Source organism: Heloderma suspectum, chromosome 7 (genome assembly GCF_057233095.1).
Source record: "Heloderma suspectum isolate Gila_16-S chromosome 7, 16-S_ref, whole genome shotgun sequence".
NCBI classification, from domain to species: domain Eukaryota; kingdom Metazoa; phylum Chordata; class Lepidosauria; order Squamata; family Helodermatidae; genus Heloderma; species Heloderma suspectum.
The window spans coordinates 119,496,733-119,521,709 of NC_139464.1; the positions used below are offsets into that span (position 1 = coordinate 119,496,733).

General features: G+C 43.0%; 1 protein-coding gene across 2 annotated transcripts; it reads left to right on the forward strand.

Annotated features, from left to right (window-relative positions):
• The first annotated feature begins 1,569 nt into the window (after positions 1-1,569).
• Positions 1,570-22,300, forward strand: SAMM50 (SAMM50 sorting and assembly machinery component). 2 transcript variants are annotated; one of them, XM_084811236.1, is made up of 15 exons: positions 1,570-1,621; positions 3,889-3,999; positions 5,230-5,331; positions 6,397-6,484; positions 8,596-8,702; positions 10,290-10,420; positions 12,199-12,286; positions 13,102-13,230; positions 14,024-14,095; positions 14,416-14,502; positions 15,381-15,451; positions 17,216-17,283; positions 17,748-17,894; positions 18,115-18,256; positions 19,507-22,300. In XM_084811236.1, the coding sequence occupies exons 1-15, from the start codon at positions 1,601-1,603 to the stop codon at positions 19,550-19,552; spliced, it is 1,410 nt and encodes a 469-aa protein (XP_084667362.1). In that variant the 5' UTR covers positions 1,570-1,600; the 3' UTR covers positions 19,553-22,300. The 2 variants fall into 2 exon arrangements, with proteins under 2 accessions (XP_084667362.1, XP_084667363.1); XM_084811237.1 differs by lacking the exon at positions 1,570-1,621 and adding an exon at positions 2,890-3,026.
• Positions 22,301-24,977: the final 2,677 nt, after the last annotated feature.

A 24,977-nucleotide genomic window follows, 5' to 3' on the forward strand; every position in this document is an offset into this window, starting at 1 on the left:
CAAATCTTGATAAAATAGTTAAGAGCAGAGACATCACACTGACAACAAAGGTCCGCATAGTTCAAGCAATGGTCTTCCCCGTAGCAACCTATGGCTGCGAGAGCTGGACCATAAGGAAAGCTGAGCGAAGGAAAATAGATGCTTTTGAACTGTGGTGCTGGAGGAAAATTCTGAGAGTGCCTCGGACTGCAAGAAGATCAAACCAGTCCATACTCCAGGAAAAAAAGCCAGACCACTCACTAGAGGGAATGATCTTAAAGGCAAAACTGAAGTACTTTGGCCACATCATGAGAAGACAGGAGACCCTGGAGAAGATGCTGATGCTAGGGGAAGTGGAAGGCAAAAGGAAGAGGGGCCAACCAAGGGCAAGATGGATGGATGATATTCTGGAGGTGACGGACTCGACCTTGGGGGAGCTGGGGGTGGCGACGGCCGACGGGAAGCTCTGGCGTGGGCTGGCCCGTGAAGTCACAAGGAGTCGGAAGCGACTGAGTGAATAAACAACATGTTGTTCAGTCGTGTCCGACTCATCGTGACCCCATGGACCATAGCACGCCGGGCCTTCCTGTCCTCCGCTCTCCGTGTGTAAAGGTGTCCCCAGCCAGTCGTGTCCGACTCTAGGGTGTGGTGCATCTCCATTTCTAAGCCAGCCAGCGCTGTGCAGAGATGCTTCCGTGGTCACGTGGCCAGCATGGCTGAACACCGAGGTGCACGAAACGCTGTTTTATATATATATATATATGTGTGTGTGTGTGCAAATTTAGAAAATTGTAATTTACATAGAAATAGAACACGTGCCGTGGTGAGGTGGACTGTGAGCCTTGCTCAGTCCGCTGCCTAGTGCCGGTGATGGGCAACTCCAGGGCCAGCGCCTCCTCCCGAGGGCTCTTTATCCGTATTGCGCCGGGGCTAAGCCGGCCCTTGCACCCGCAACAGAGGACACGCGGCCAGGGTCTGCAAACCTCCCTCCGCACGCGCTGGAGCGCCATCCCGTGCACGCTGAGACAGGAAAAAGTCCCATGCTGAGAGTCGTGGGACTTGTTTCCTGTTTAAACGTGCATAGGATCGCGCCCTTAAGCCCAGTTCATGTCGATGGGTCTACTCTAACCAGGACTAGCACAGGATGCGACCCCACGGGCTGCATGGGCCGGGCTACATTCCCCCCCTTCTAAACGTGCATAGGATCGCGCCCTTAAGCCCAGTTCATGTCGATGGGTCTACTCCAAGCAGGACTAGCACGGGCTGCGGCCGCAGGGCCGGGCTACATCCCCCCCCGTCTAAGCGTGCCTGGGATCGCGCCCGTGCGCCCAACGCATGTCAGCGGGCCTCCTCCACGCAGGACTCGCCCTGCATGCAGCCCCGCGGGTGCGCGGGCCGGGCGGCCGCCCCCGGCTCGGCGGGCACGGGAGACGACCGCGCGGCCCGAGGGAGCTCGGCGCCTGCCTCCCCCGCGGGACGCGCGCCTCCGGGCGTTCCTGCGTCTACGGGCCGCCCCGGAAGAGGAGCTGCGGCTGCGCCGCCGCCGCCGCGCGCGAGGCCCCGCCCCCGCCCGCCCGCCGGAGCCTCCGCGAGGACGCGCCCTGCTCCGCCGCCGCCGGCCATGGGGACGGTGCACGCGCGGGTAAGGGCCGCCGCGCCCGGCCGGGCGGGCGGCGGCGACCGGGCCCTGGAGCAGGGCGGGCGGGCGGGCGGAGGCAGCGCGCCCCCCGCCGGCCTCCGCGCCCGCGCCGCGGGGGTTGCCCCGGGCGCGGGCCCTCTGAGCATGTGCGGAGCTCCGCCCCCGAGGCGTCGTTTGGCATGCAGACGTGTCTTCGAGCACGTGCAGAGTTCCTCCCCAAGGCGTCGTTTGGCATGCAGACGTGTCTTTGAGCATGTGCAGAGTTCCTCCCCCAAGGCGTTTTTTGGCATGCAGACGTGTCTTTGAGCATGTGCAGAGTTCCTCCCCAAGGCCTTTTTTGACATGCAGACGTGTCTTTGAGCATGTGCAGAGTTCCTCCCTCAAGGCGTTTTTTGACATGCAGACGTGTCTTTGGGCCTGTGCAGAGTTCCTCCCCCAAGGCGTTTTTTGACGTGTAGACATGCCTTTGAGCCTGTGCAGAGTTTCTCCCCAAGGCGTTGTTTGAAATGCTGACATGTCTTTGTCTTTGAGCCTGTGCAGAGTTCCTCCCCAAGGCATCTTTTGACATGCAGACATGTCTTTGTCTTTGAGCCTGTGCAGAGTTCCTCCCCAAGGCATCTTTTGACATGCAGACATGTCTTTGTCTTTGAGCATGTGCAGAGTTCCTCCCCAAGGCCTTTTTTGACATGCAGACGTGTCTTTGAGCCTGTGCAGAGTTCCTCCCCCAAGGCGTTGTTTGAAATGCAGACGTGTCTTTGGGCCTGTGCAGAGTTCCTTCCCCAAGGTGTTTTTTGAAATGCAGACGTGTCTTTGGGCCTGTGCAGAGTTCCTCCCCCAAGGCATTTTTTGACATGCCGATGTGTCTTTGAGCATGTGCAGAGTGGCTGTCCTCTGTGATGGGAATGTTTCCCTGCCTGCCTGGAGGCTGTGTGGGTGTGCTGTGGGATCTGGTGCTGCCTGCGTGGTGGCCTGAAAGAAGAGGGCAGGCATCCAAGGACAGAGGCTCACCTGCATAGTCACCGGGAGAGGACTGTGGCACTCTTAACAAACGATTCTGCAAAAGGGTACCGTGCCCATGACCCTTCTGTGGGGTGGCAGGGCAGAGCACCATGCTTTGTGCGCTTGCATTTCTAAAGCCGCCTTGAGTCCCAGTATTGGGAAAAGGGTGGGATATAAATATAATAATAATAATAATAATAATAATGATGTCTTCAGGACACCGAACTCACAGCTAGGCATCCCTGGTTGACACCCCTGTTGACACCCCACAGGATTGACACCCCACAGGAGTATTCCATAACAGCTGAAGTATAGGAACTAGATGTGTGCATAAAATAAGAATAAAAGCAGAATACAAAAATGTGGAACAAAATTACTCAGAGACAGCAGTAACAGAACACCACTAATGGTAATCTTTGAAGAAAAATCAAAACCTGCCATTGAACAAAGAATTTGAGGTTGTTAAAAGGTAGTACAAGGATGGTTTTCCTGAAATAAAGAAGGAAGCAAAGCACCATGCAAAGCCTTAACCAAACTGGCGATTTCCATTTAACCCCCCCCCCCCCCGCCTGCCTGCCCGCCTGCCCACGCCAGTCACACACTGAGTGGGTTCTTGGTTGTACTGGTGGTGAATAGGAGTAGAAATTTGAAGGAGTCCCTTTGTCCCCAGTCAAATGTCTAAAAGAATAGTGGTGAGTGGTGTTTAACAGGCCTTTTCCAAGGGGAACTTTAAAGAAGTTCAAATTCAAAGGCAGATAGTCAAGAATTGGTCACTTTCATTGGCCAAATGTTGAAATGAATATCGATTCTGAAAAAATCAAAGATTTATGCAGTCAGGCTTGTGTCAGCTGGGCAAGAAGACCTAGCACCGTGGGAACTTCTCCACAATGGGATGAGAAGCAGATCCCCAACATAAACTTATTAAATACTAAAGATCCATGCAGTTTCCTCCTAAAAAACCATGTCTGTGTCAAAATGTTAGTGACGACCTTCCTTCAGGAAAGAAGCCTACTGAAGATACTCCTATCTAAACTAATGGGATTATAGCATACAGTATATTATATATTATATTACTGCCTTTATATGTAATGAAATGGCATTGCAAGCCATTCATACATAAATGATACGAACACAACTTTGGATGTTGTACTTTCACAGTAAAGTAGTTAGAATGGTAAAAATGACAAATATTTGAAGACATTAAAAATAAAGGAATATTTTTATTTGGAACCCGATAATTTACTTAATTGGTGAAAATGTATCTTATTCAGAGCTTGGAGCCTCTTCCAATGAGTGGTCCTGATTTTGGTGCTATAGGGGAAGAAGCTGAACTAGTTGAAGTTGAACCAGAAACTAAACAGGAAATTCTTGAAAATAAAGATGTGAGTAATGGGGTAACTCATCTTCCTTCGGTTTAAATACCATATAACTTGCTGTTTCCAAATCAGTATTTGAATTGTAAAAAAAAAAATCTGCATGAGTCCAATAACTCCACTTGTCCTTTCATGTGAGCAATTGTATAAATTCAATCCAGGAAATTCAAATGTATTTTTTTAAAGTTTGTTCATCAAAAATGGACAGTGATTTCTTCTGGAGGGATATAGGGTGTGCTGGCTGTGTTCGGACATAAGAGTAACTCAGAAGTAAAAAAAAGATCTGGGTTACGGTGAGTGAGGCAGTGTGTTAGAGGAAACCCTGCGGTACAACTTTGGCTTGTTGAGGAAGAGACAAGCCAGAGTTCCTGGTTCAGATGTCCCTGGCTTGTTTAGCCACTTCCTCTGGCGGAAGGAGTGCAGCAAGAGCCATTGAGGCAGGCTGGCTCACTCAACGCAACCCAGATCCTTGAAAAAAAATTCTGGGTTACTGTGATGTGCGAACTGGGTCAATACTTTGATGTATTCTTTCTTAGTTCAAAAGAGTATGTGTATGGAAGGCATTTTTCTTAGTATGGTTCATCTAAGCCTAACATTCCATGCTGGAGCACATATAGTTACTATGCCATATTGGTATTCTGAATAAAATCATTAGTCTAGATAAGGGATAAGCCCAACTCTTAGATTAGGGAGGTGGGGCACCATAAGCCCCACAAACCAGGTGATCTAGAGCCAGTTCACAGAAAGGCAAGTGGAATTGCATAAAGCTATTATGTTGAGCATGTGTAGAGCTAGAGGATGCTTAAGGGCTATCACAGTTATCAAGTCATTGTAACAGAAGGCATTTCTGATGTTGTGATTTACTCAGAGGAAAGTTCTCAACTTCAGTGGTGAAGAATTCTCTTCAGGAATTTGTAAACACGTGTAAAGAGTAAAAAATCATGTTTAATGTATCAACGCTTCGTCCACAAATCAAGTGACAAAACTGTTTTATATAGATTTTTATAAAACTGTTTATATATATTTCTGTAAAACTGTTTATATAGATTTCTATAAAACTGTTTTATAAATTCCTTTTAAAAATGTGTCCCTGAAGATAAACGGTTGTTTCTTTGAATTGCTGCATAGTAACACGATAATTCATAAGTTACTACACTATTGTATTTTCAGTCTATAAGAAATGTTGTAATTAATTTTTTCCATAGTTGGCATTTTGATAATAGTTATCTTCATCTTTAGGTTGTGGTTCAACATGTACACTTTGATGGACTTGGACGGACAAAAGATGATATTATCATGTATGAAATTGGTGACGTTTTCAAGGCTAAGAACCTCATTGATGTAAGTAGTGAAATAAATTGGGCATGCTTTCTGAAACCCTCAAAAGCTTGAACATACTACCAAATCTAAAATATGCTGGCATCCTTTAATACCATAGAAAGTTAGAGATAGGGTTACCGAAGTCTGGGGCCGAAGCAATATTGCAAGAAATGCTGTGTCAGAGCAAGTGCGTATGCTGTTAAAAAAAGGCATAAACAGACATTTATATGGTATCAGACTGCATTCTCTGCTTAAATACTTAAACCCAGTTACACCTAACTATATTCATCATTGTAGTCTACTGCATATACACGTGCTTGGATGCTAAACTGGTTTTAATGAAGTCCAGTCTGTGAACTAGATTGTTAGTTCATACTTACTACTTCATACCTAATATTCACAGTAATTACTTGAATCAAAACTGCATTTATTGTGCAAGCTACCTCTTAAATTATGCAAAACATGTTTAAATTTTGAATTTTTAGAACTGGTTAATTGGTATACATTGTCTAGGTTTCTATTGCTTTCTCCTATACCTTCAAGATTGCCATAAATGTTAATCTGATCATGGGGACTGGGTTGGCGGATTGCCAAACCATGTTTATTTGTTGTAGCACACAAGTCTCAGAAAAGGGAATGGAGTTTACAGATAGATCCTTAACTATGTGCTGTAGATAAAATTTGGGAAAGTGGGTATATAGGGTTGGGTTGAGATTTAGTCATGCTTAGAGTAGAGCCATTGTAATCAGTGAGACTAATCAATGACTAAATTGTCATGACTTTACTTGTCACATTGATTTTAATGGGTCTACTCTAAGCATGACTAAGTTTGGATCCAACCCATAATGTGTGATCTGAGGAGAGGGAGTAATCCAGGGGAGTTAAAATCCAGTTTTCTAAAAAAAACAACAACTCCTGTGGCTTGGGAATCCCACGGCTTTAATGAAAATATAAAGCTCACAATGTATAGTGTTTTATTAATTGATACCGAATCTGTAAGAGAGAGAATTTGAGAGATGACTGAAGAACTTTGAATCACTGTGCTGCTACATTAATATGCAAAGCTAAACGTTAAATATTTTGAAGGTCATGAGGAAGTCGCACGATGCTCGTGAAAAGCTTCTCCGTCTAGGAATTTTTAGACAAGTGGATGTTCTAATTGATACATGTCAAGGTAATTATCAGTGAGCATGTTTTGCTTTTCCCTGTGTTTGAGTATAGATTCATAATTGTTTAGCGTATCTCATTTTTAAATTTCAGTCTGTGATTGGACAGACTGTTCTATAGCCGTGTTCTTCCCAGCAGTCCGCTTGCACAGGGTAGCTGAACATAAAGCAAATAGCCACTGTTTCTAGATTTTAAGTAGAAAATAGCAATTGGTATCATAGGCGGTATTAATTAATTAATTAAATTTATTAATCGCCCATCTGGCTGATCATCCAGCCACTCTGGGCGATGTACAACAATAAAAACAGTTCAAATAAAAACAGTTCAAAACAATAAAATTCAACATTAAAAACATCACATTTCTAAAATTACCCTAACCCACCCCAAATGCCTGCCTGAACAACCATGTTTTTAATGCACGGCGGAAGCTCATTAAAGAGGGGGCATGGCGGAATTCCCTAGGGAGGGAGTTCCACAGAGTGGGGGCCACCACAGAGAAGGCCCTCTCCCTCGTCCCCACCAGCCTAGCTGTCCTGGCCGATGGGACAGAGAGAAGGCCATCCGAGGCTGATCTATGGGAGGTTTACTGTCTCCCATAGAAGTGAATGGCTTTTATTGACTTCTGTGAGGGAAAAATAAAAGGATGTGATTACGGACACTCCTGACATATGTTCCTGTCCGATTGCTAAGCTAATCTTCGGAGGCTCTTTTCTGGGTGTTACTGCCAACAGAGATGTGACAGGTGGCTACCAGGGCAAGAGTCTTCTCAGTAGTGCCCCCACCCCACACTGTCTGTGGAATGCCCTTCCGAGGGAGAGCGGCCTGGCATCTTCTCGGTGTATATTTAGATGCCAGGTTAAGACCTTCCTCTTCTGGCAGGCACTTAATCCTTAATCTCTTGCTTTGATTATTTATTTTACTGTTGGCTCTTAATATTTTTAATAGTTTGAATGTCTAGGCTGCAATCCTATGCATGTTTAAACAGGAAAGAGTCTTACAACTCCCAGAAACCCCCAGCTGGCATGGCTGGCTGGGGAAAGCTGGGAGTTGTAAGACTTTTTTCTGCCTAAACATGCATAGCATTGCACCTTTAATGTTGTATTACTTTGAGATTTTATTGCATTTTTTGTTCTGCTTTATTGTTTATTTTGTTTTATTATTGTGAACCACCCCAAGGGCGTTTACCAGTTCGGTGGTATACAGATTTAACAAACAAATACGTAAATACCGAGGCACTGCTGACTTCAGAGGCAGAGTCTGGGTACTGGTTTTGCCCTCGATTTGAAAGTCTTGCCGCCTGCCTCCATGTGCAATTTCCGTTAAACAATCCATTGACGCTATGAGGGACGAAGGCAAGCACTATAAGAGGCAGAGGGGAGCTATGGCAGGGTACACAACAGGGATATTTGCTCCTGTCTTGCTCTGTGATGTCAGGGCTTAGATCTCCAGTTTTCACTGGCAGATGTCATAGTTTGAACCAAACAGTTTACACTATAGAATGTCAGCTGTTTCGGATGCATCAGTCTTAAATATCTAGCTTCTGTGAAGGGATTTTTCCTGGATGGTGTACTTATTTGTGAGCACTTATTTATTTATTTACAATATTTATATATCGCTCCATATCTAGAACAGATTTCAGAGTGGTGAACACAGGAAATAAAACACTAGAAGAATAAAAAGATTAAAAACACCACATTAAAAAAGATACTCATTTAAAAACACAATACCAACAAAAACTGTAACTGGTCAATCAAGGAATGCCTCCTGGAACAGTGCTGTCTTCAGGAGGCGCAGAAAACAATGCAGTCTTGGTGCCTGCCTGACCTCCAGGGGCAGGGAGTTCCAAAGACAGGGGGCCACCACGCTGAAGGCTCCTCTTCTGGTGGACTCCAGTCGGGCCATAGGTCCATGTCAAACCACCAGGAGCAAGCCCTCTGATGATCTCAGTGAATGGGCAAGTTGGTAAGGCACTTAAATCAGATACTACATATGTCTTTAAAATATTTTAAAGAAGCTGTTTAACAAATACTGTTTCCTAATAGTTAGGAAGTTCAAACTGTATATGTGTGTTTAAAGTTGTGAATACTGTATTCTTTACTAACATATATATGTATTTAGGAGATGATGCCCTTCCAAATGGTTTAGATGTAACGTTTGAAGTAACAGAACTGAGAAGATTAACTGGAAGTTATAACACTATGGTTGGCAATAATGAAGGAAGCATGGTATGACCAGTTTAATCAATTGTTGCAATTTCTGTAGTGGTGGGTGTGACATATACCAGGTTAATCATATAAGGGCGTAATCCTATGGAGATAGTCTTCAGTCTCCGAACCTGGAGGCTGATGACTATCCAATGCAGGGTGGCCAGAGGGTGGTCCGCCCTGCGATTTTGGCTGGACAGGCAATTTTGCCTGTCTAGCTGGGAAGCTTCAGAGGTGGGAGACGGGGGAGACCGCACAGCGCATAGGAAGCTGCGTAATGCAGTTCCGTGGTCCCCTCCCCACCCCTGGGATCACTTTTCCCCATCTCCATGCTCTATTTCTGAGTGTGGAGACATAGCCAGCGCGGAGAGAACCGCACTGGCTAGGAGGGGGCAGGCAGAGCGTGGTTTTTGGGCTCTGAGGGAAGAAACCTGGTTCCGACCTTGGAGCCCCCAAACCGAAAAATCCTCTGTCCCCTACACGCTGTCTAGAGGGCATAGGATTGCTCCCTAAGTGATTTTAATTAACTTTGGCAAAACAGACCTTCAGTCCCTCCAATACTTGCAATGAAATTTCATTAAAATCAGTGAGACATTACTCATAAGAATATGTGGGTGTGTTCAGGTTTTCTGCTTATTCTACCATTGCCTTCAGAATCTCTAATTTTTTGAATGTTTATATTGTGTATATATGTGCAGAGATCACAGATAATTGTGTGTCTTGACACATGCTTGAAATACCGCTTTTCATTCCAGTTTACCCTATTACAATTGTAAAAACAACAGTTGGTTGTATCCAGTGCATGCGCAAGGGAGCCTGCAGAAGGGGAAGCCCCATTCCTCTGCATTGCATTGTCCTTCACCATATTTTTGTGGCAGTGGTCATGTCCCCCACCCCACCCCAAACCTCCATCTGAGATTATGCTTGTGCCACTGGGCAGGGGGACCAAGATGATGTCTGAAAGCTGCTCAGTGCCTGTGCCGGGGTGAAAAAGGTAAAAAAAAAAAAAAGAATTAAATAAAGGGGGCCCTGGGCAGGTGTCGGCAGCTATAGGAGAGCCCATCAGTGTAGTGGGACTGGTAGGAGAGCACTTTCCCATGGGCTCTTTAATCCTGGAGCTGGCCTTGAGCAGCGGCTTGGGTTCCCAGATCAGTGTTCACTGCTGGTTCCTAGTTCATTCCTCAGATGCACTGTGCTGGAAGTAGAATTTCAGAGAGTGACTGCTGCTATTCTTTCATATAAGAAATGGAATAAAGTATAAAAATAGTAAAAATAAACATTTTTGAACTAAATGTTGCATTCCCTATAATGGGATCATTAGTTTGTTGTTGTTGTTGTTCAGTCGTTCAGTCGTGTCCGACTCTTTGTGACCCCATGGACCATAGCACGCCAGGCCTTCCTGTCCTCCGCTGTCTCCCAGAGTGTGCTCAAGTTCATATTCATTTACTTGCTCACAATAAAAAAGTCTGGTAAAAATAGAGTTGTATTTTTAAAATTGCAATTAAAATTACATTTGTGCTCGATACAGATAACTATATAAATCAGTTAAGTGTGCCGGTGTGATAGCAAAGTTGTACATCTTTTGGTGCTAATTCTGGCATTTTACAGGTACTTGGGCTGAAACTCCCTAATATCTTTGGACGTGCTGAGAAGGTGACATTTCAATTCTCCTATGGCACGAAGGAAACTTCATATGGCCTCTCTTTCTTCAAACCGCAGCCTGGTCACTTCGAAAGAAAGTAAGATACCTTCAGAATACATTAAGGCTGCAATGCCATGTCCATTTACTTAGAACTAGGGCTGCAATCCTATACACACGGTGTAGTCAATCACATTGAGGTCAGCATTCATTTATATCATCACAGGCAAATATTATACAGCAACTTGCAATATAATGATTGGCATTTCCTGTTAACTTTTATTTCAACCAAACGATCTCAAGGCCATTTACATAGTAAACATCCTAAAACATCTTTGCTCCAGAAAGTTTTCAGTATCTCCTGTTCTCTTCCCTGAATGGAACATTCCTTGTCTTCTGCAGGCCTCAGCAGTCAGATGATATCAGATACTTCCAGCTCTCAGGCCTCTTAGTTGCAATGGCTGTTGTAGTTGGTCAAGAGACAAGTCATGTATAATATCCTTTCCCTGCTATTGCTGCCTCAACAGACCTCCAGCAGCCCCTGGGAAAATAGCCCCCTGGCAATGTGTTCCCCAGAACTAGGCCAAACAAAAGGGCCTAGTTCTGGGGAATTAGGCAGAATAAAAAGGGCATAGCTTTCTGGACTTATTCCTTTCGATGCATATATGTAAAAACATTTCATCAGAATACACCATCCATACAACCTACTTTAAAAACCTAGTTATGAAACTGTTTTCAAATATCTGTATCTGTATCTATATCTTTAGCCCAAGAGAGTATTTGTTCTGACAGCATGGTGATCCACTCAGATACATTTTTCACATGAATGCATCCATGGCAGTGATCCCACACACCATGCCATGAATGCAAAAGATTGCATTGGAATTTGTTCTGTATTAGGTAGGGTATTTTTGGATTTTTTTCTGACATTGGTGAACTTTTGAGGAACTGAGTGAATGTCTTACTATCTAGCTTCTGTCTCTTGTTATCAGCTAAGACAAATACAGTGCCATTCTGTTCTGAAATATTTGCAAGGAAATCCAGTGTGTGATAACAGCTCTCTAAGCGCATGCACGCACACACACGCAGATTTCCATGCGTATGCACTAAGGATAAGGAAAGGCAGCTCAGTTTTGCCACCTCTGCCGTGTGTTTATAAACCTCTGACCATTTTGTCATGTCTGTTGCCGGGCTTGTTTCTTTTAAACTGGCTAAAGTCTGAGACATAGTTCCATTCAGTAGCTTAACATAGCCATCTTGGCAGCAGCACTTTTAAGAGACAGTTGCTCCTGAGTGCTCAGCTGAGCTGGCTCCTTTGTCTAACTCTAAGCAGTTCACTTTTAACTCTGAAAGTAAACTAAACCAATTAATGACTTCCACTAGAATCATTTGGCCTTTCCTGTGGCCACTCTATTGTTCTTAAAGGATGTTATATTACAAGCAATGTATGGGTCATCAATCTTGTGTTTGTAACTTGAGGGCTCCAGTTCTAGTCTGAGGACACAGCTGGCGCCAGACTCCTGTTCTGACAGTGGTGAAGTGCCCTTATGCTGGTATTGGCCCATTGCCTTCCTGGCACACTTTTGAGCAATAGGAGTAAAATAGGGTTGTTGTCTTTCTAGCACAGCATTCTGACACCAGCTTTCAGGTCCAGGACCTACGCCCATCAGTGCAATCTTACAGTTTTCCCTTCAGTAGTAAGGACTTAGTAATGCCAAACAGGGCAGAGCCATACAACTTTATTTTGCTTGCCAGGTTAAGTGTAGGATGCTGTTTTAGTTGCCATGGCAAAAGCAGTTCCATAGGTCTGATCTTTCAAGCATGCATTTCAGATCCTTTTGTTGTTGTAATAAATCTCAACGTTATGTTTGTTTCTAGCTTTTCTCTCAATCTGTATAAAGTAACTGGACAATTCCCTTGGAGTTCTCTTCGTGAAACAGACAGAGGAATATCAACAGAAATCAATGTAGGTAAAATAGCCCGTCTTGTCTACTGTTTTTCTGTTGAGAATTCCACAAATCTGTTTGTTAGTGGTGTTTATAGCTCTCTGGCAACTGCCCGTACCCCACACATCTCACATGAAGTTACCTCTCTTCAGGGGTTTTCTTTTTTCTTTTTTGACCAGTTGCAGAGAACTCTGAAGGTAGGAGGTCTTTGTGGTGGACATGATAGACCAGGCTTTCTCCCCCCTCCCCCCCTTCTCTTCCCTAAAATATGAAGGTGTCTGGAGAGATGCTGCTGCTGCATTACAACAAATTGGGGTGAAGTTGGGGTGTAGAAAATGGTGGCATTTTTAAATGCAGCCACTGATCTCGTCCCTCCTCTTTGTTATACCCCTGCTGCCACCTGGAATCAGGAAGTCCTTGCATGCATCTCAGTATCCCAGCACTTCATTTCTGGGACAGCTTACTGAGTTAGCTGATGCCTACCTCTTGGAAAGCTAAGCCAGGCCATGACCTTGCTAGCAGCCCAGCTCAGAGCCCAGCACACTTCACTTTTAGTAGCCCAAAACCTTCCTCACAAAGAACCAGCTGACCTCTGGAGAGGCAAGCCAGCTGAACCTTGTTCCCGGCCCTGTGGGGAGTTGTCTTATTTTTAAGCTGAAACCATTGGCAGCAACTTCTGCAGTCCAGGTTGGCTGTTCCTGATTGGCTGCTGTGGCAGTGAACCTAGTGCTTCAGTCTACCTTGCCTCCTCTCCATAAATAAATAAACAAATGAAAAATGCTGAAAATGCGTTATGGGTTTTCTCATTGAAAGTTTAAAAATGTTTCTTCTATAGTTTCCTATATGGAAGACCAGCCACACACTAAAATGGGAAGGTGTCTGGAGAGAGCTTGGCTGTCTTGCAAGAACGGCATCATTTTCTGTTCGAGAAGAAAGTGGACACTCACTCAAGTCTTCTGTATCTGTAAGGTTTTGTGATTTTTGAATATGAATTTTGAAGTAATATAAATACTGCTGAATGATGTCAAATTAATGATTCTAAATGAGGTAGTGTGCTTAGTGCTGAAAGAACAGTTTATTATTATGGCTGTTGTCCATTCCTGCCCCAAATCTAGCCTACTACGTTTTACAAGGTTATGGGGAAGTTTAATTTTTTTGCATTGAATCCTGTAGGAGAGTTCCTTTTCCCCCTATAACACCTTCTAAACTTCATACATCAGTAGGAACATCTCTCTTCTCTGTCTTGGCAACTGATAAAATTTGCAGTGGTTAGTAGTATTGCTGGAATCCAGCAAAGCGGAGGAAGAAATACCTCCTGTGCAATTTTACATATAGAAGCATACTCCACTGCCTTCGCTGGATACAGGAAGCTAACTGGCTACTTTGCTTTGAAGATTACTAGTCTGCATTCGGTACCAGATCGTTGGATTTCAGTCATACTGTCCCTATAACATAGCAGTTACGTGTTGGAATGTCCAGTGTTTGTGCTCGGTTTACAGGATATAATTCAGTACTTCTTAGAATAAAGTGTCAATCAAAAATACCACATACTTCTGACTTTCTGTATATAATTATTTTTGATTGAAGTATCTTGACATGTCAAGGAATTCAATTTTCTATGGTGACAAATAATACTGGAAACCAAGTACTTTTCGCTACCCGCAATAAGTCTGTATGTAACTTTTTTGAAAACGTGACCATTGCTTGTCCCTTCTTTATTAAACTTTATATGTGGTTTTGGGGGGGTTTGTTTATAGCATGCCATGGTCATTGATTCTCGAAACTCTTCAATCATGCCCAGACGAGGTGCTTTGCTGAAAATAAATCAGGTATTAATATCTGGTCCAATAAAATAAGTGTGTGTGTGTGTGTGTGTGTGTGTGTTGTGTGTGTGGTGTGTCTGTGTTTAGATAACAGATAATGCCATATTGTGTGTAAGCCCTAAGGAAATTGGTGCATATCCTTCCGTGTCTTGCACAGTTGAGCTATCCTTCAAATTATTTTCAGATCAATATTTGGTTTCATCTAATAACAGCAAGAAAGGAAGACGATTGGATGAATTGTGTGGAGGGTTGAAAAATATCTTTTTGTCTTAATATCCAGTTTTATATCTGAAATCTTCAAAAAAGATTCTGTTCGGGGTTTTTAGGAGCTGGCTGGTTATACAGGTGGTGATGTGAGCTTTCTAAAAGAGGACTTTGAACTTCAGCTGAATAGGCAGCTTCTGTGGGATTCAGTAAGTACTTGCATACTTGAAACAACTGCTACAGGTACTGGAAGTAAATGACTTTTCTATCATAGTAACTTCAAAAACTGTTTTCCAAATGGAGAAGAGAACCTTGTTTTTGTTTTTGCTTTGAGTTACAAATTGCTTTCGTAACAGCATTCAGCAGTTCAGTGTGAAATCGGTTCAGCATTTATGCAAGAAATATACAAAGGCTGGATGGAGTGTGTGCATTTTCCTAAGAGGGGAAATGCAGGTGTAAAGATTGTTTTCCCTCACAGTTTATGAGTGTATCATGGGCCAGAATCCAAAAAACATGAAACCCGTTTCTGTGATCTCAAGGAGACTTCATACTGGATGTTCTTGGACAGCAGCCCTTCATACCACACAGCAAATAGCTTTTGAAACTTGAGGGCAATTTGTGATGTGTCATGGAAGTTTGCTACTCCCAGGGAAAAAAGGGGAATATTCAGTCGGGCATACCATAGCTCTTTGCATGAGACTAAGCAACTCTTTGGCTCTGATCATAATTTGCAGTTTAATGCAGAGAAAGATATGTGTGTGCTTGTGTCCTGTGCATTTTTTTTAAAAAAGTGAAATGCGGGGATCTCAAGTTTTTCTTCATGTCTATACCTTATTAACAGGCTTCAGGATATGAAATTTGCTGAGGGGTTGGAGCCAGATGATGTATAATCACCCTGTCATTTAGTTATCCCCCGTCCTTTCACGATATTATGAATGCATTGAAACTGTTCTCTTGCCCTAGAAACTCTAGAAGCAAAAAGGGGGTCAGCAGTAACATAGAAGATGCCTGTCAGTGAAGATTGTGTTTATTTAGAGTCTGAATAGTAACTGCGTTTTTTAAAAAGAAAGTGTATGTATGTTTATAGGTTTTCTCAGCTTCTCTCTGGGGTGGAATGTTGGTTCCTATTGGAGACAAACCATCCAGTATTGCTGATAGGCAAGTAATTCCATTTCCCTCGCTTTATATTTGCTTATGGTTTTCCTTAATTTTGCACAGCATATTATGTAGGCTTAGTTGATGCATCTCTTGCATCAAGAAAAAAACTGGTACTGTTATCAACAGTATGTATTTACACAGCTTACCACTTCAAACTTACATAGGATGGCAGTACTACTTAACTCTCAGAAGAGACTTTAGCAACTGATGGCCAGACTAGGTGTGACCGTCTCAGATCTATATGGGATCGGTCATTCTTTAACAACAAAAGGGAGTTGTGGGTGGTAGGGAGTATAGTACCTTCTTCCTCCCTGCAGCTTCTCTCCCTGCAGTCTGCCCCCCCCCCCCCGGCATTTTTCTCTTCAAGTGACCTTCAATACCAGAAGTGTGCTTGGCTGAGAGAGAGGCACTAGGGAGGTAAGCTGCAGGAGGGTTCAGCATTCCCCTGCCATGCACCCCTTTTGTTAGATTACCCAAGCCCACTTTCTAAGCGATTGCAACAAATCATAGTTTTATTGTCTGCTGCTTCTCATATTTTATTATGACATTTGTTTTGTAGCATTGTATCTGTAACGTTCATTTTTTTTTTTTTGCATGTACTGCTGGGACTCCATTTTTGGATGAAGGGTGGTATAGACATTTTTAATACCAAGAAATACTAAAAGTGCAATGCCATCATTACTCATCATTTCACAGAAAACATGGATTAAAATCCAACTGAATAACTGAGTGCGGATTCATCTAGAATATACGCATGTACCCCAGTTTTTCAGAACTACACATAGATGAAACGTTGTTTTGTATTTGGCAAAGTAATGTACAATACACATGTTTTGATGTTTAAATAATTGTTACATGTTTTCCACTAAGCTTGTCAATATTCTAATTGTGTCTTACTGTTTTCTTTGACTAATTGGATTCCTGGGACAAATCCATGGTGTTGTTTTGTCAGTATTTCTTAGACAATATAGTCAAAGATTAGAATCTTAATCACAAGCTGTCTTTAAACCTTCAGCTGTCAAAAGAAACAATACAAAAGCTTCAGAAGGCAATATCCAGTTCAACACGATCACTCATGTAAAATTACATTGAGCGACCACACACAGCTTCTAGTGCAACAGCAATAGCATTTTCTGGCACAACAGGTTTCCCCAGAAAACCCATTGCACCAGCAAACATGATTGGCTTTATGCTAGAGATGGCTTATGTTAGCGCAACATAATTTACATTAGCGTTGGTGTCACTTGGATACTGTCCAGTCTCCCTATTACTGGACACTACTCCAATCTGGAGCATTTGGTGGCTGCCACCATTAGAGTAAGGACACATCTTAGATGGTTGATTTATCTGATGCTGCATCCAAGTTCTTACATTTGAACACAACTTAAGAGCCAGAACACACACATTATACCACAGAAATGCCATCAAAAATGGCATCTTGACAGGACCCCAACAAATCCATGTGCTTAAACATTTATTTTTCTGTAGGCATTCCATTTTCCCCAGCAATAAGAGTTGTGCCAGTGGATAGTCAACAAATTGCAATATTTTGGACTACTTAGGCTGCAGTGCTATACCCCATTACCTGGGAGTAAGCTCCATTGAAGTCAGTGAGACTTGCTTTTGAGTAGACATAGGATTGCACTGTACGTTTAGCAAACTCATTTGGTTTAGTAACATAAACATTTGCACTTATAGTTTATTGGTATTGAACTTTGCTGAAATATTTTGCCATATGTACTGATGGCTCTCTTTTTCTTTTAGATTTTATCTCGGCGGGCCGACAAGTGTGCGTGGATTCAGTATGTACAGCATTGGACCTCAGAGTGAAGGTAGGAGACTCTTTGGAGGCAGACTGCATCGCTCTAATAGTGCTACCAGGGCCCAGAGAATGGTCTGAGGATGCTTGGGGGTTGAGAGGTAGAAATGGTGGCAAGTTTTAAATGCCTCTTGAAAACATATCTCTTTACACAGGCCTTCCCTGACCTATAAAGGATTATATTACTCCCCTGTTTTATTGTTTGTTGTTGTAACATTTTAAATTATTTATTTTATCTTGTTTTATCAATTTTGTCACTTTCAGAACAATATTGTAGGCTATTGTTATGTCAGTGCTTTGTAGGCACTGTTTGAAATAGCTCATTGCATTATTTGAGACAATTACCTGCTAAGGAACTATGGCATAGGAATTTAACTAGTATAAAGGGATTGAGAAACCCTCATTCTGAATCTGACTTTGAGATGTGTCCCTTGAATTCTAATGTGGCTAATATTTTATACTACTTTACTGTTGTAGGTGATTACCTGGGAGGTGAAGCTTACTGGGCTGGAGGTCTACATATGTACACACCTCTCCCTTTTCGGCCAGGTCGAGGTGGATTTGGAGATCTCTTTCGGACACACTTCTTTCTCAATGCTGGCAACCTCTGTAACCTTAACTATGGTAAGAAGCAAATTTGGCAAAAGTCCACGATACTTTTAATAAGGCATTTGGATTGATCCTGTAAAATGCTGGGTACCACTGATTTATGTACAACTAAGCTATGTTTTTGAAGTCAAGTGCTTTAAATATTTTTCCTCCATATACCTAGAAGAAAGCTCAGGCTATTGACCATGAAAATCGGTTGTATTCCCATTCTCATTGGCTTGCTTTCCCTTCTTAGGTGAAGGTCCTAAGGCTCATCTTCGTAAACTAGCAGAGTGTATCCGATGGTCTTATGGTGCTGGAATAGTTCTCAGGCTTGGAAACATCGCTCGATTAGAACTCAACTATTGTATCCCTATGGGAGTACAAACTGGGGACAGGTATGTTAGGGGGGTTTTATTTTAAATTTCTACATTGCCTTTCTACCTACATTTTTTTAATCTAAAAAATTATCTAATACTTAAGATGCTTTTCAACTTATGGTAAAATCCAGTATGTATTTATTAAATTGCCTCCTTCCCAAATCCACTAAGAATAAGAAAAGCTGCTCCTGTATCCCCAGTTATTCAAGGTCCAGAGAGCTACAAAGCGACGGGGGGGACAGGGGGACGGGACTAAAAGGGCTGAGTGACATGTCTCTGTCATCTAAAACCATAAGATTTTCTGCCTCAAATTTGTGGCATACCTGGAGAGGGTACAACTGTGGTACCATCATAGAAAATGCTCTTTTTCTTGTACTTTCTGCAGTAGCAGGACTCGCAGCACGGCTTTATCTGCCTGTTTTCGAAAGTGCACAGTTCTCACAAGGGAGAAATATAGAGACCCGGGGCTTTATAGGTGGTTATAAACAGCACTTTGAATCGTGCTCAGGATCAAACTAACAACTGGTACAAGTGGGCAAGAATTGGTGTGATGTGCTCCCTATCCCAACTCAAAGGCAGTCAGTGACATTCTGTACTAGCTGTAACTTCCAAATGTTCTTCAGGGGCATCCCACATAAAGCATTTTGCAGTAATCGGTTCATGAGAGAACCAAGACATGAATTATAATGTCAAGTTCCTTGTTCTCTAGTGAGGGGATTCCGTTGGTGAATGAGTCATAATTGATCTTAAAAAGCACTCCTACCCACAGCTGCCCCCTGGGAATCCAGGAGCGTCACCAGGCTACAAAGCTGCCCTTTTCAGGAAGAATGTATCAAGGATCTGCAGTTACACCTCCTCTAAACCATCAGCTTCAGTTTGTAGTTGTCATCCAGTATGCCGGCAGCTTTAGGAAACCCCACTACTGACATGAATTAGGTGGAAATGAAAAGTAGATGTTGGTGTTACCAGCATATTTTAGTGGGCTCTCACCTAATTTTCAAGCTTAATGCTGAAGAAAATTTACAGCACATACTTGTGCTTATTTATTCAGATATAAATTCCTCTGTGTTTAATGGGGCTTCCTCCTAAATGTGTGCACGTGATGGTAGCCTGAGTCTGAAATCTTCCAATAGCTACATGACACCCAAGAAGTAAAACAGCTAGGCAAAATATTGGCGTGAAGGTTTTTTAAAGACAATATGCAAAGTATTTTCTCAAGCTAAAATCATTTGAAAAAAATACGTTAATTATCTACTTTGTTTTTCCAGAATATGTGATGGAGTTCAGTTTGGTGCTGGAATACGATTCCTGTAATGTCAGAGTCATTTCATAGTGCTGGCCCAAAAGGAGCTCTTGTATGGCATAGTGATGTCTCAGAAATTTTTATTGAAGTATAAATTGCATATGAGGGATTAACTTCAATAAAGAATATTGCAAAAAACAAACATGCTTTCTGGCATATTGCATCCTTGCTTTTATCAGAAGTGCAGGGATTCTTTGTGTGTTCTTCAAATCAGGACTCGAAAAAGCTCCCTCCCCCTGGTGTACCCAAATTCTAAATCTCATCTGAGAAGAAGATATGAAGAGAATTTGAGCTAGGTGTAGCTTGAAGGTGGTCTTTGGGCAAGCCAGGTCACTTGCCTTCCAAGAATGCATTGAATTAATCCCACTTCTAGTCAAAATGTCTGCTCTTTCTCCTTCCTAAGTGAATTTACTAAAGAGGAAGCACAACAGGATGCTATTTGAATCATTCAAGCACTGTGCTGCAGCTTTCCATTTGAGCAAACTTAACTTAGAAGGAAGGACAGTGGCACACTGCTTGAATGATTCAAATGGCTTTGGGCCTGTTTGCGTGTCATGACAGCCCATCATAGCTTAATTTACCGGCAGGGGCTGTCGTGTTGTGCCAGGGACCCATGGGCTGGCTTGCTGTGTTGTGCGAACCCCGGCGGCAGTGAGTGCAGGTTGTCTAACCTTCAAACAACCCCAGTCGACTGAGGTTTGCACGTCATGACAAGCCAGGCACCCATGGTCACCATGCAAAAATGGCGTCCTTGGGCGCATGGCACAACATAAAAGTCCCCAGGGGTAAATGAAGACACGGTGGCCTGTCGTGTCATGAGAACCAGGTCATTGTTCCTTGAGATTAGCATTTGTGTACCATTTGAAGAACAGCTGGAAGGAGGAAATGCTATTAGTGACACAGCTGAAGTTCACTGTTTCAACACATTCAGCTACCCGCCCCGGGACAAACGCACGCAATGCAGCAACTTCGCTGAAGATAAGCAGATCTAGGTCTAGTCTAGCCTTCTCCAATTTGGTGCTCTTCAGATATTTTGGAATACAGCTCATGACATTCCTTACCATTGGCCATGCTGGCTGGGGCTAATGGGAGTTGAAGTCTCAAACATCTGGAGGGCACCAGTTTGGGGAAAGCTGGTCTAGTCAGTACCTGAATGGGAGACCATCTGGGAAGCCCTTGTATGCTGCTTGAGTTCTGTGTTCATCAGTTCTGTGATGGAAGAAAGGTGCAATATAAATGAAACCTTGTTTCTTTCGATAATGATGGGATATGCCCACAACATTTAAATCTCATCATATTTACTTCCAACATCATTTATTAAGCTTCAGAATAGCCATGTCTTTTTTAATATACAGCTCATCTCCACTTCTCTATCATTGCTATAAAATGCTATAACTTCACGCTCTGGCATGAGCAGTCATGCTTATTGAAACTTTTATCAAGTGAATTTACTATGTGCTCAAGATCTATGCTACTGTCCTCTCAAGTTACAAATGGCAGTAAGAAGGACTAGAAATACAACATGCATTTTAAACTATTTAGATAATGGTTCTAAGAATATCAACTTAAGATCCCTTGAGGATAGGTCTAGCAATGGCTAAAACCAGAAACTCCCATGCTCAGAAATACTATATTTCTGATTACTAGGTGCTGAGTGCAAATGACAGAAGTCTGTTATCATGTTCTGCTTGTGAGCTTATAAATATTTTGTTCAGGCATCGTTTGGAACCAGAATGCTGAACCAACAGAATAATTCATATTCCCATGTTGAATGAAGCTTCTGATAAAAGTGTATAGGCCTATGTAAAAAGATGTTTTGATGTGTAGAATTATGCAATGTTGACACAACTATAACTAAGCCTCCGTGGTTTGGCTTGTGTGATCTTTCCATAAGCACTTAGGGGGTGAGAACGATTTAATTTTGAACACTGATATGCACAATAGGTATTATACAAGAAACAGGTATTACACCAGAAACAGGCTTTTAAAACTACATTTACAGCGAGGGGTGGGGGATTGCAAAGACATACATCTGTAGGCCTGGCCATTGTCATTCATGCTTTGGTGACTTCCAGACTGGGCTACTGTAATGCATTCTATGTGGGGCAGCCCTTGAAAACAGTTCAGAAACCGCAGTTGGCACAAAACATGGCAACTTGATTGTTGATGAGCTCAAGTCAATGTTCTCATGCAACACCTGCTCCCAAACAGCTACAGTGGCTACGAATATGTTTCCAAGACCGTTTAGTGTGTTGGCTTTAATCTTTAAAAGCCCTAAATGCTTGGATCCCACTTACCTTGGGGGACAGCACCTCCCATATGACCCCCTCCTGACAATTATGATCTAATTATTCTAGGTTAGCCTCCATGAGAATAGGGACTTCTCTGTTGCAGCCCTGGAACTTTGGAATGCCCCTCTTGGAATGCTCAAATGGCTCCCATACCAATTTTCCTTCCAAAGGCAGGTTAAAACTCTTTCTGTTCTGCCTCTGGTACTTGGTTTGTTAGACTGTGTGAGTTTTTCCTTTTAGATCATGTATGCTGTACTGATTTTTTGGTAAACTGCTTTTATAAATGTTCATTGAAAAAGCCATGCCGCCACTGAATTCATGTGACTGGAGACCACTGAAAAACATGGTATCTGAGGCTCTAGGAAAATTCTGTCTATGATTTCTTTCCTGATGTCCCACTCACATTTGAGAGTTATGATGAAAATGTATTCATGAACACTCTTCTGTCCAAATAAATGGGTTGGATCCAGATTTAGTTATGCAAATAGTCTCATTGAAATCAACTTAATACTTAAGTAGTACTAACTTAAGTCCCATTCATTTCAGTGGGTCTGCTCTTGTTGTTGTTGTTCAGTCATTCAGTCGTGTCCGACTCTTCGTGACCCCATGGACCATAGCACGCCAGGCCTTCCTGTCCTGCGCTCTCTCCCGGAGCGTGCTCAAGTTCATATTCATTGCATCCGTGATGCTATCTAGCCATCTCATCCTCTGCCGTCCCCTTCTCCTTTTGCCTTCAGTCTTTCCCAGCATCAGGGTCTTTTCCAGGGAGTTTTCTCTTCGCATTAGGTGGCCAAAATATTGGAGCTTCAGCTTCATTATCTGTCCTTCCAATGAGCAGTCAGGGTTGATTTCCTTTAGGATGGACTGATTTGACCTCCTTGCAGTCCAGGGGACTTGTAAGAGTCTTCTCCAGCACCACAGTTCGAAAGCATCAATTCTTCGGCGCTCAGCCTTCCTTATAGTCCAGCTCTCACAGCCATACATTACTACTGGGAAAACCATAGCTTTGATTAGACGGACCTTTGTCGGCAAGGTGATGTCTCTGCTTCTTACTATGCTGTCTAGGTTTGCCATAGCTTTCCTCCCAAGGAGCAAGCATCTTTTAATTTCATGGCTACAGTCACCGTCTGCGGTGATCTTGGAGCCCAAGAAAGTAAAATCTGTCACTGCTTCCATTTCTTCCCCTTCTATATGCCAGGAAGTGATAGGGCCAGATGCCATGATCTTAGTTTTTTTAATGTTGAGTTTCAAACCAGCTTTTGCACTCTCCTCTTTCACCCTCAACAAGAGGCTCTTGAGATCCTCTTCGCTTTCTGCCATTAGGGTGGTATCGTCTGCATATCGGAGGTTGTTGATAATTCTCCCGGCAATCTTAATTCCGACCTCTGATTCATCCAACCCGGCATTTCTCATGATGTACTCTGCATATAAGTTAAATAAGCAGGGTGACAATATGCAGCCTTGTCGTACTCCTTTCCCAATTTTGAACCAATCGGTTGTTCCATGTCTGGTTCTTACTGTTGCTTCTTGACCCTCGTACAGGTTTCTCAGGAGACAGGTAAGGTGGTCTGGTACTCCCATCACTTTCAGAATTTGCCACAGTTTGTTGTGATCCACACAATCAAAGGCTTTAGCGTAGTCAATGAAGCAGAAATAGACGTTTTTCTGGAATTCTCTTGCTTTCTCCATGATGCAGCGAATGTTGGCGATTTGATCTCTAGTTCCTCTGCCTCTTCGAAACCCAGCTTGTACTTCCGGTAGTTCTCAGTTCGCATACTGCTGAAGCCTAGCTTGTAGGATTTTGAGCATCACCTTGCTGGCATGTGAAATGAGCGCAATTGTGCGGTAGTTTGAACACTCTTTGGCATTGCCCTTCTTTGGAATTGGAATGTAAACTGACCTTTTCCAGTCTTGTGGCCACTGTTGAGTGTTCCAGATTTGTTGGCATATTGAATGCAGCACTTTAACAGCATCATCTTTTAGGATTTTAAATAGCTCGGCTGGAATACTGTCATCTCCGCTAGCTTTGTTGTTACTAATGCTTCCTAAGGCCCACTTGACTTCACTCTCTAGGATGTCCGGCTCAAGTTCAGTGACCGCACTATCATGGCTATCAGGGACATTCAGATCTTTCCTGTATAGTTCTTCTGTGTATTCTTGCCACCTCTTCTTAATCTCATCTGCTTCTGTTAGGTCCCTGCCTTCTTTGTCCTTGATCATGCCCGTCTTTGCACAAAACGTTCCCTTGAGATCTCCAATTTTCTTGAAGAGATCTCTAGTCTTTCCCATTCTGTTGTTTTCCTCGATTTCTTTGCATTGTTCATTTAAGAAGGCCTTCTTGTCTCTCCTTGCTATTCTCTGGAACTCTGCATTCAGTTGGGTATATCTTCCCCTTTCTCCTTTGCTTTTCGCTTCCCTTCTTTCGTGAGCTACTTGTAAAGCCTCATCAGACAGCCACTTGGCTTTCTTGCATTTCTTTTTCTTTGGGATGGATTTCGTTGCTGCCTCCTGAATAGTGTTACGGACCTCCGTCCATAGTTCCTCAGGCACTCTATCAGGTCTAATCCCTGAAATCTATTCCTCACCTCCACTGTATATTCATCAGGGATATGATTTAGGTCATACCTGAACGGTTTAGTGGTTTTCCCGACGTTCTTCAATTTAAGCCGAAATTTTGCAAGAAGCAGCTCATGATCTGAGCCACAGTCAGCTCCAGGTCTTGTTTTTACTGACTGTATGGAGCTTCTCCATCTTTGGCTGCAAAGGACATAATCAATCTGATTTCGATATTGACCATCTGGTGATGTCCATGTGTAGAGTCGCCTCTTGTGCTGTTGGAAAAGAGTGTTTGCTATGATCAGCATGTTCTCTTGGCAAAACTCTATTAGCTTTTGGCCTGCTTCATTTTGTACACCAAGGCCATGCCTGCCTGTTGTCCCGGTGATTTCTTGACTTCCTACTTTAGCATTCCAATCCCCTATGATGAAGAGGACATCTTTTTTTGGTGTTAGTTGTAGAAGGTGTTGTAGGTCTTCATAGAACCGATCAACCTCAGCTTCTTCGGCCTCAGTGGTTGGGGCATAGACTTGAATTACTCTGATGTTGAATGGTTTGCCTTGGATTCGTACTGAGATCATTCTATCAT

Bases quoted from the DNA above. Each gene is read 5' to 3' on its own strand.
- SAMM50 (XM_084811236.1), top strand. From the start codon at position 1,601: ATGGGGACGGTGCACGCGCGG. The intron at 1,622-3,888 runs GTAAGGGCCGCC...TATCTTATTCAG, and splicing joins TGGGGACGGTGCACGCGCGG to AGCTTGGAGCCTCTTCCAAT. The intron at 13,231-14,023 runs GTAAGGTTTTGT...GTTTGTTTATAG, and splicing joins CACTCAAGTCTTCTGTATCT to CATGCCATGGTCATTGATTC.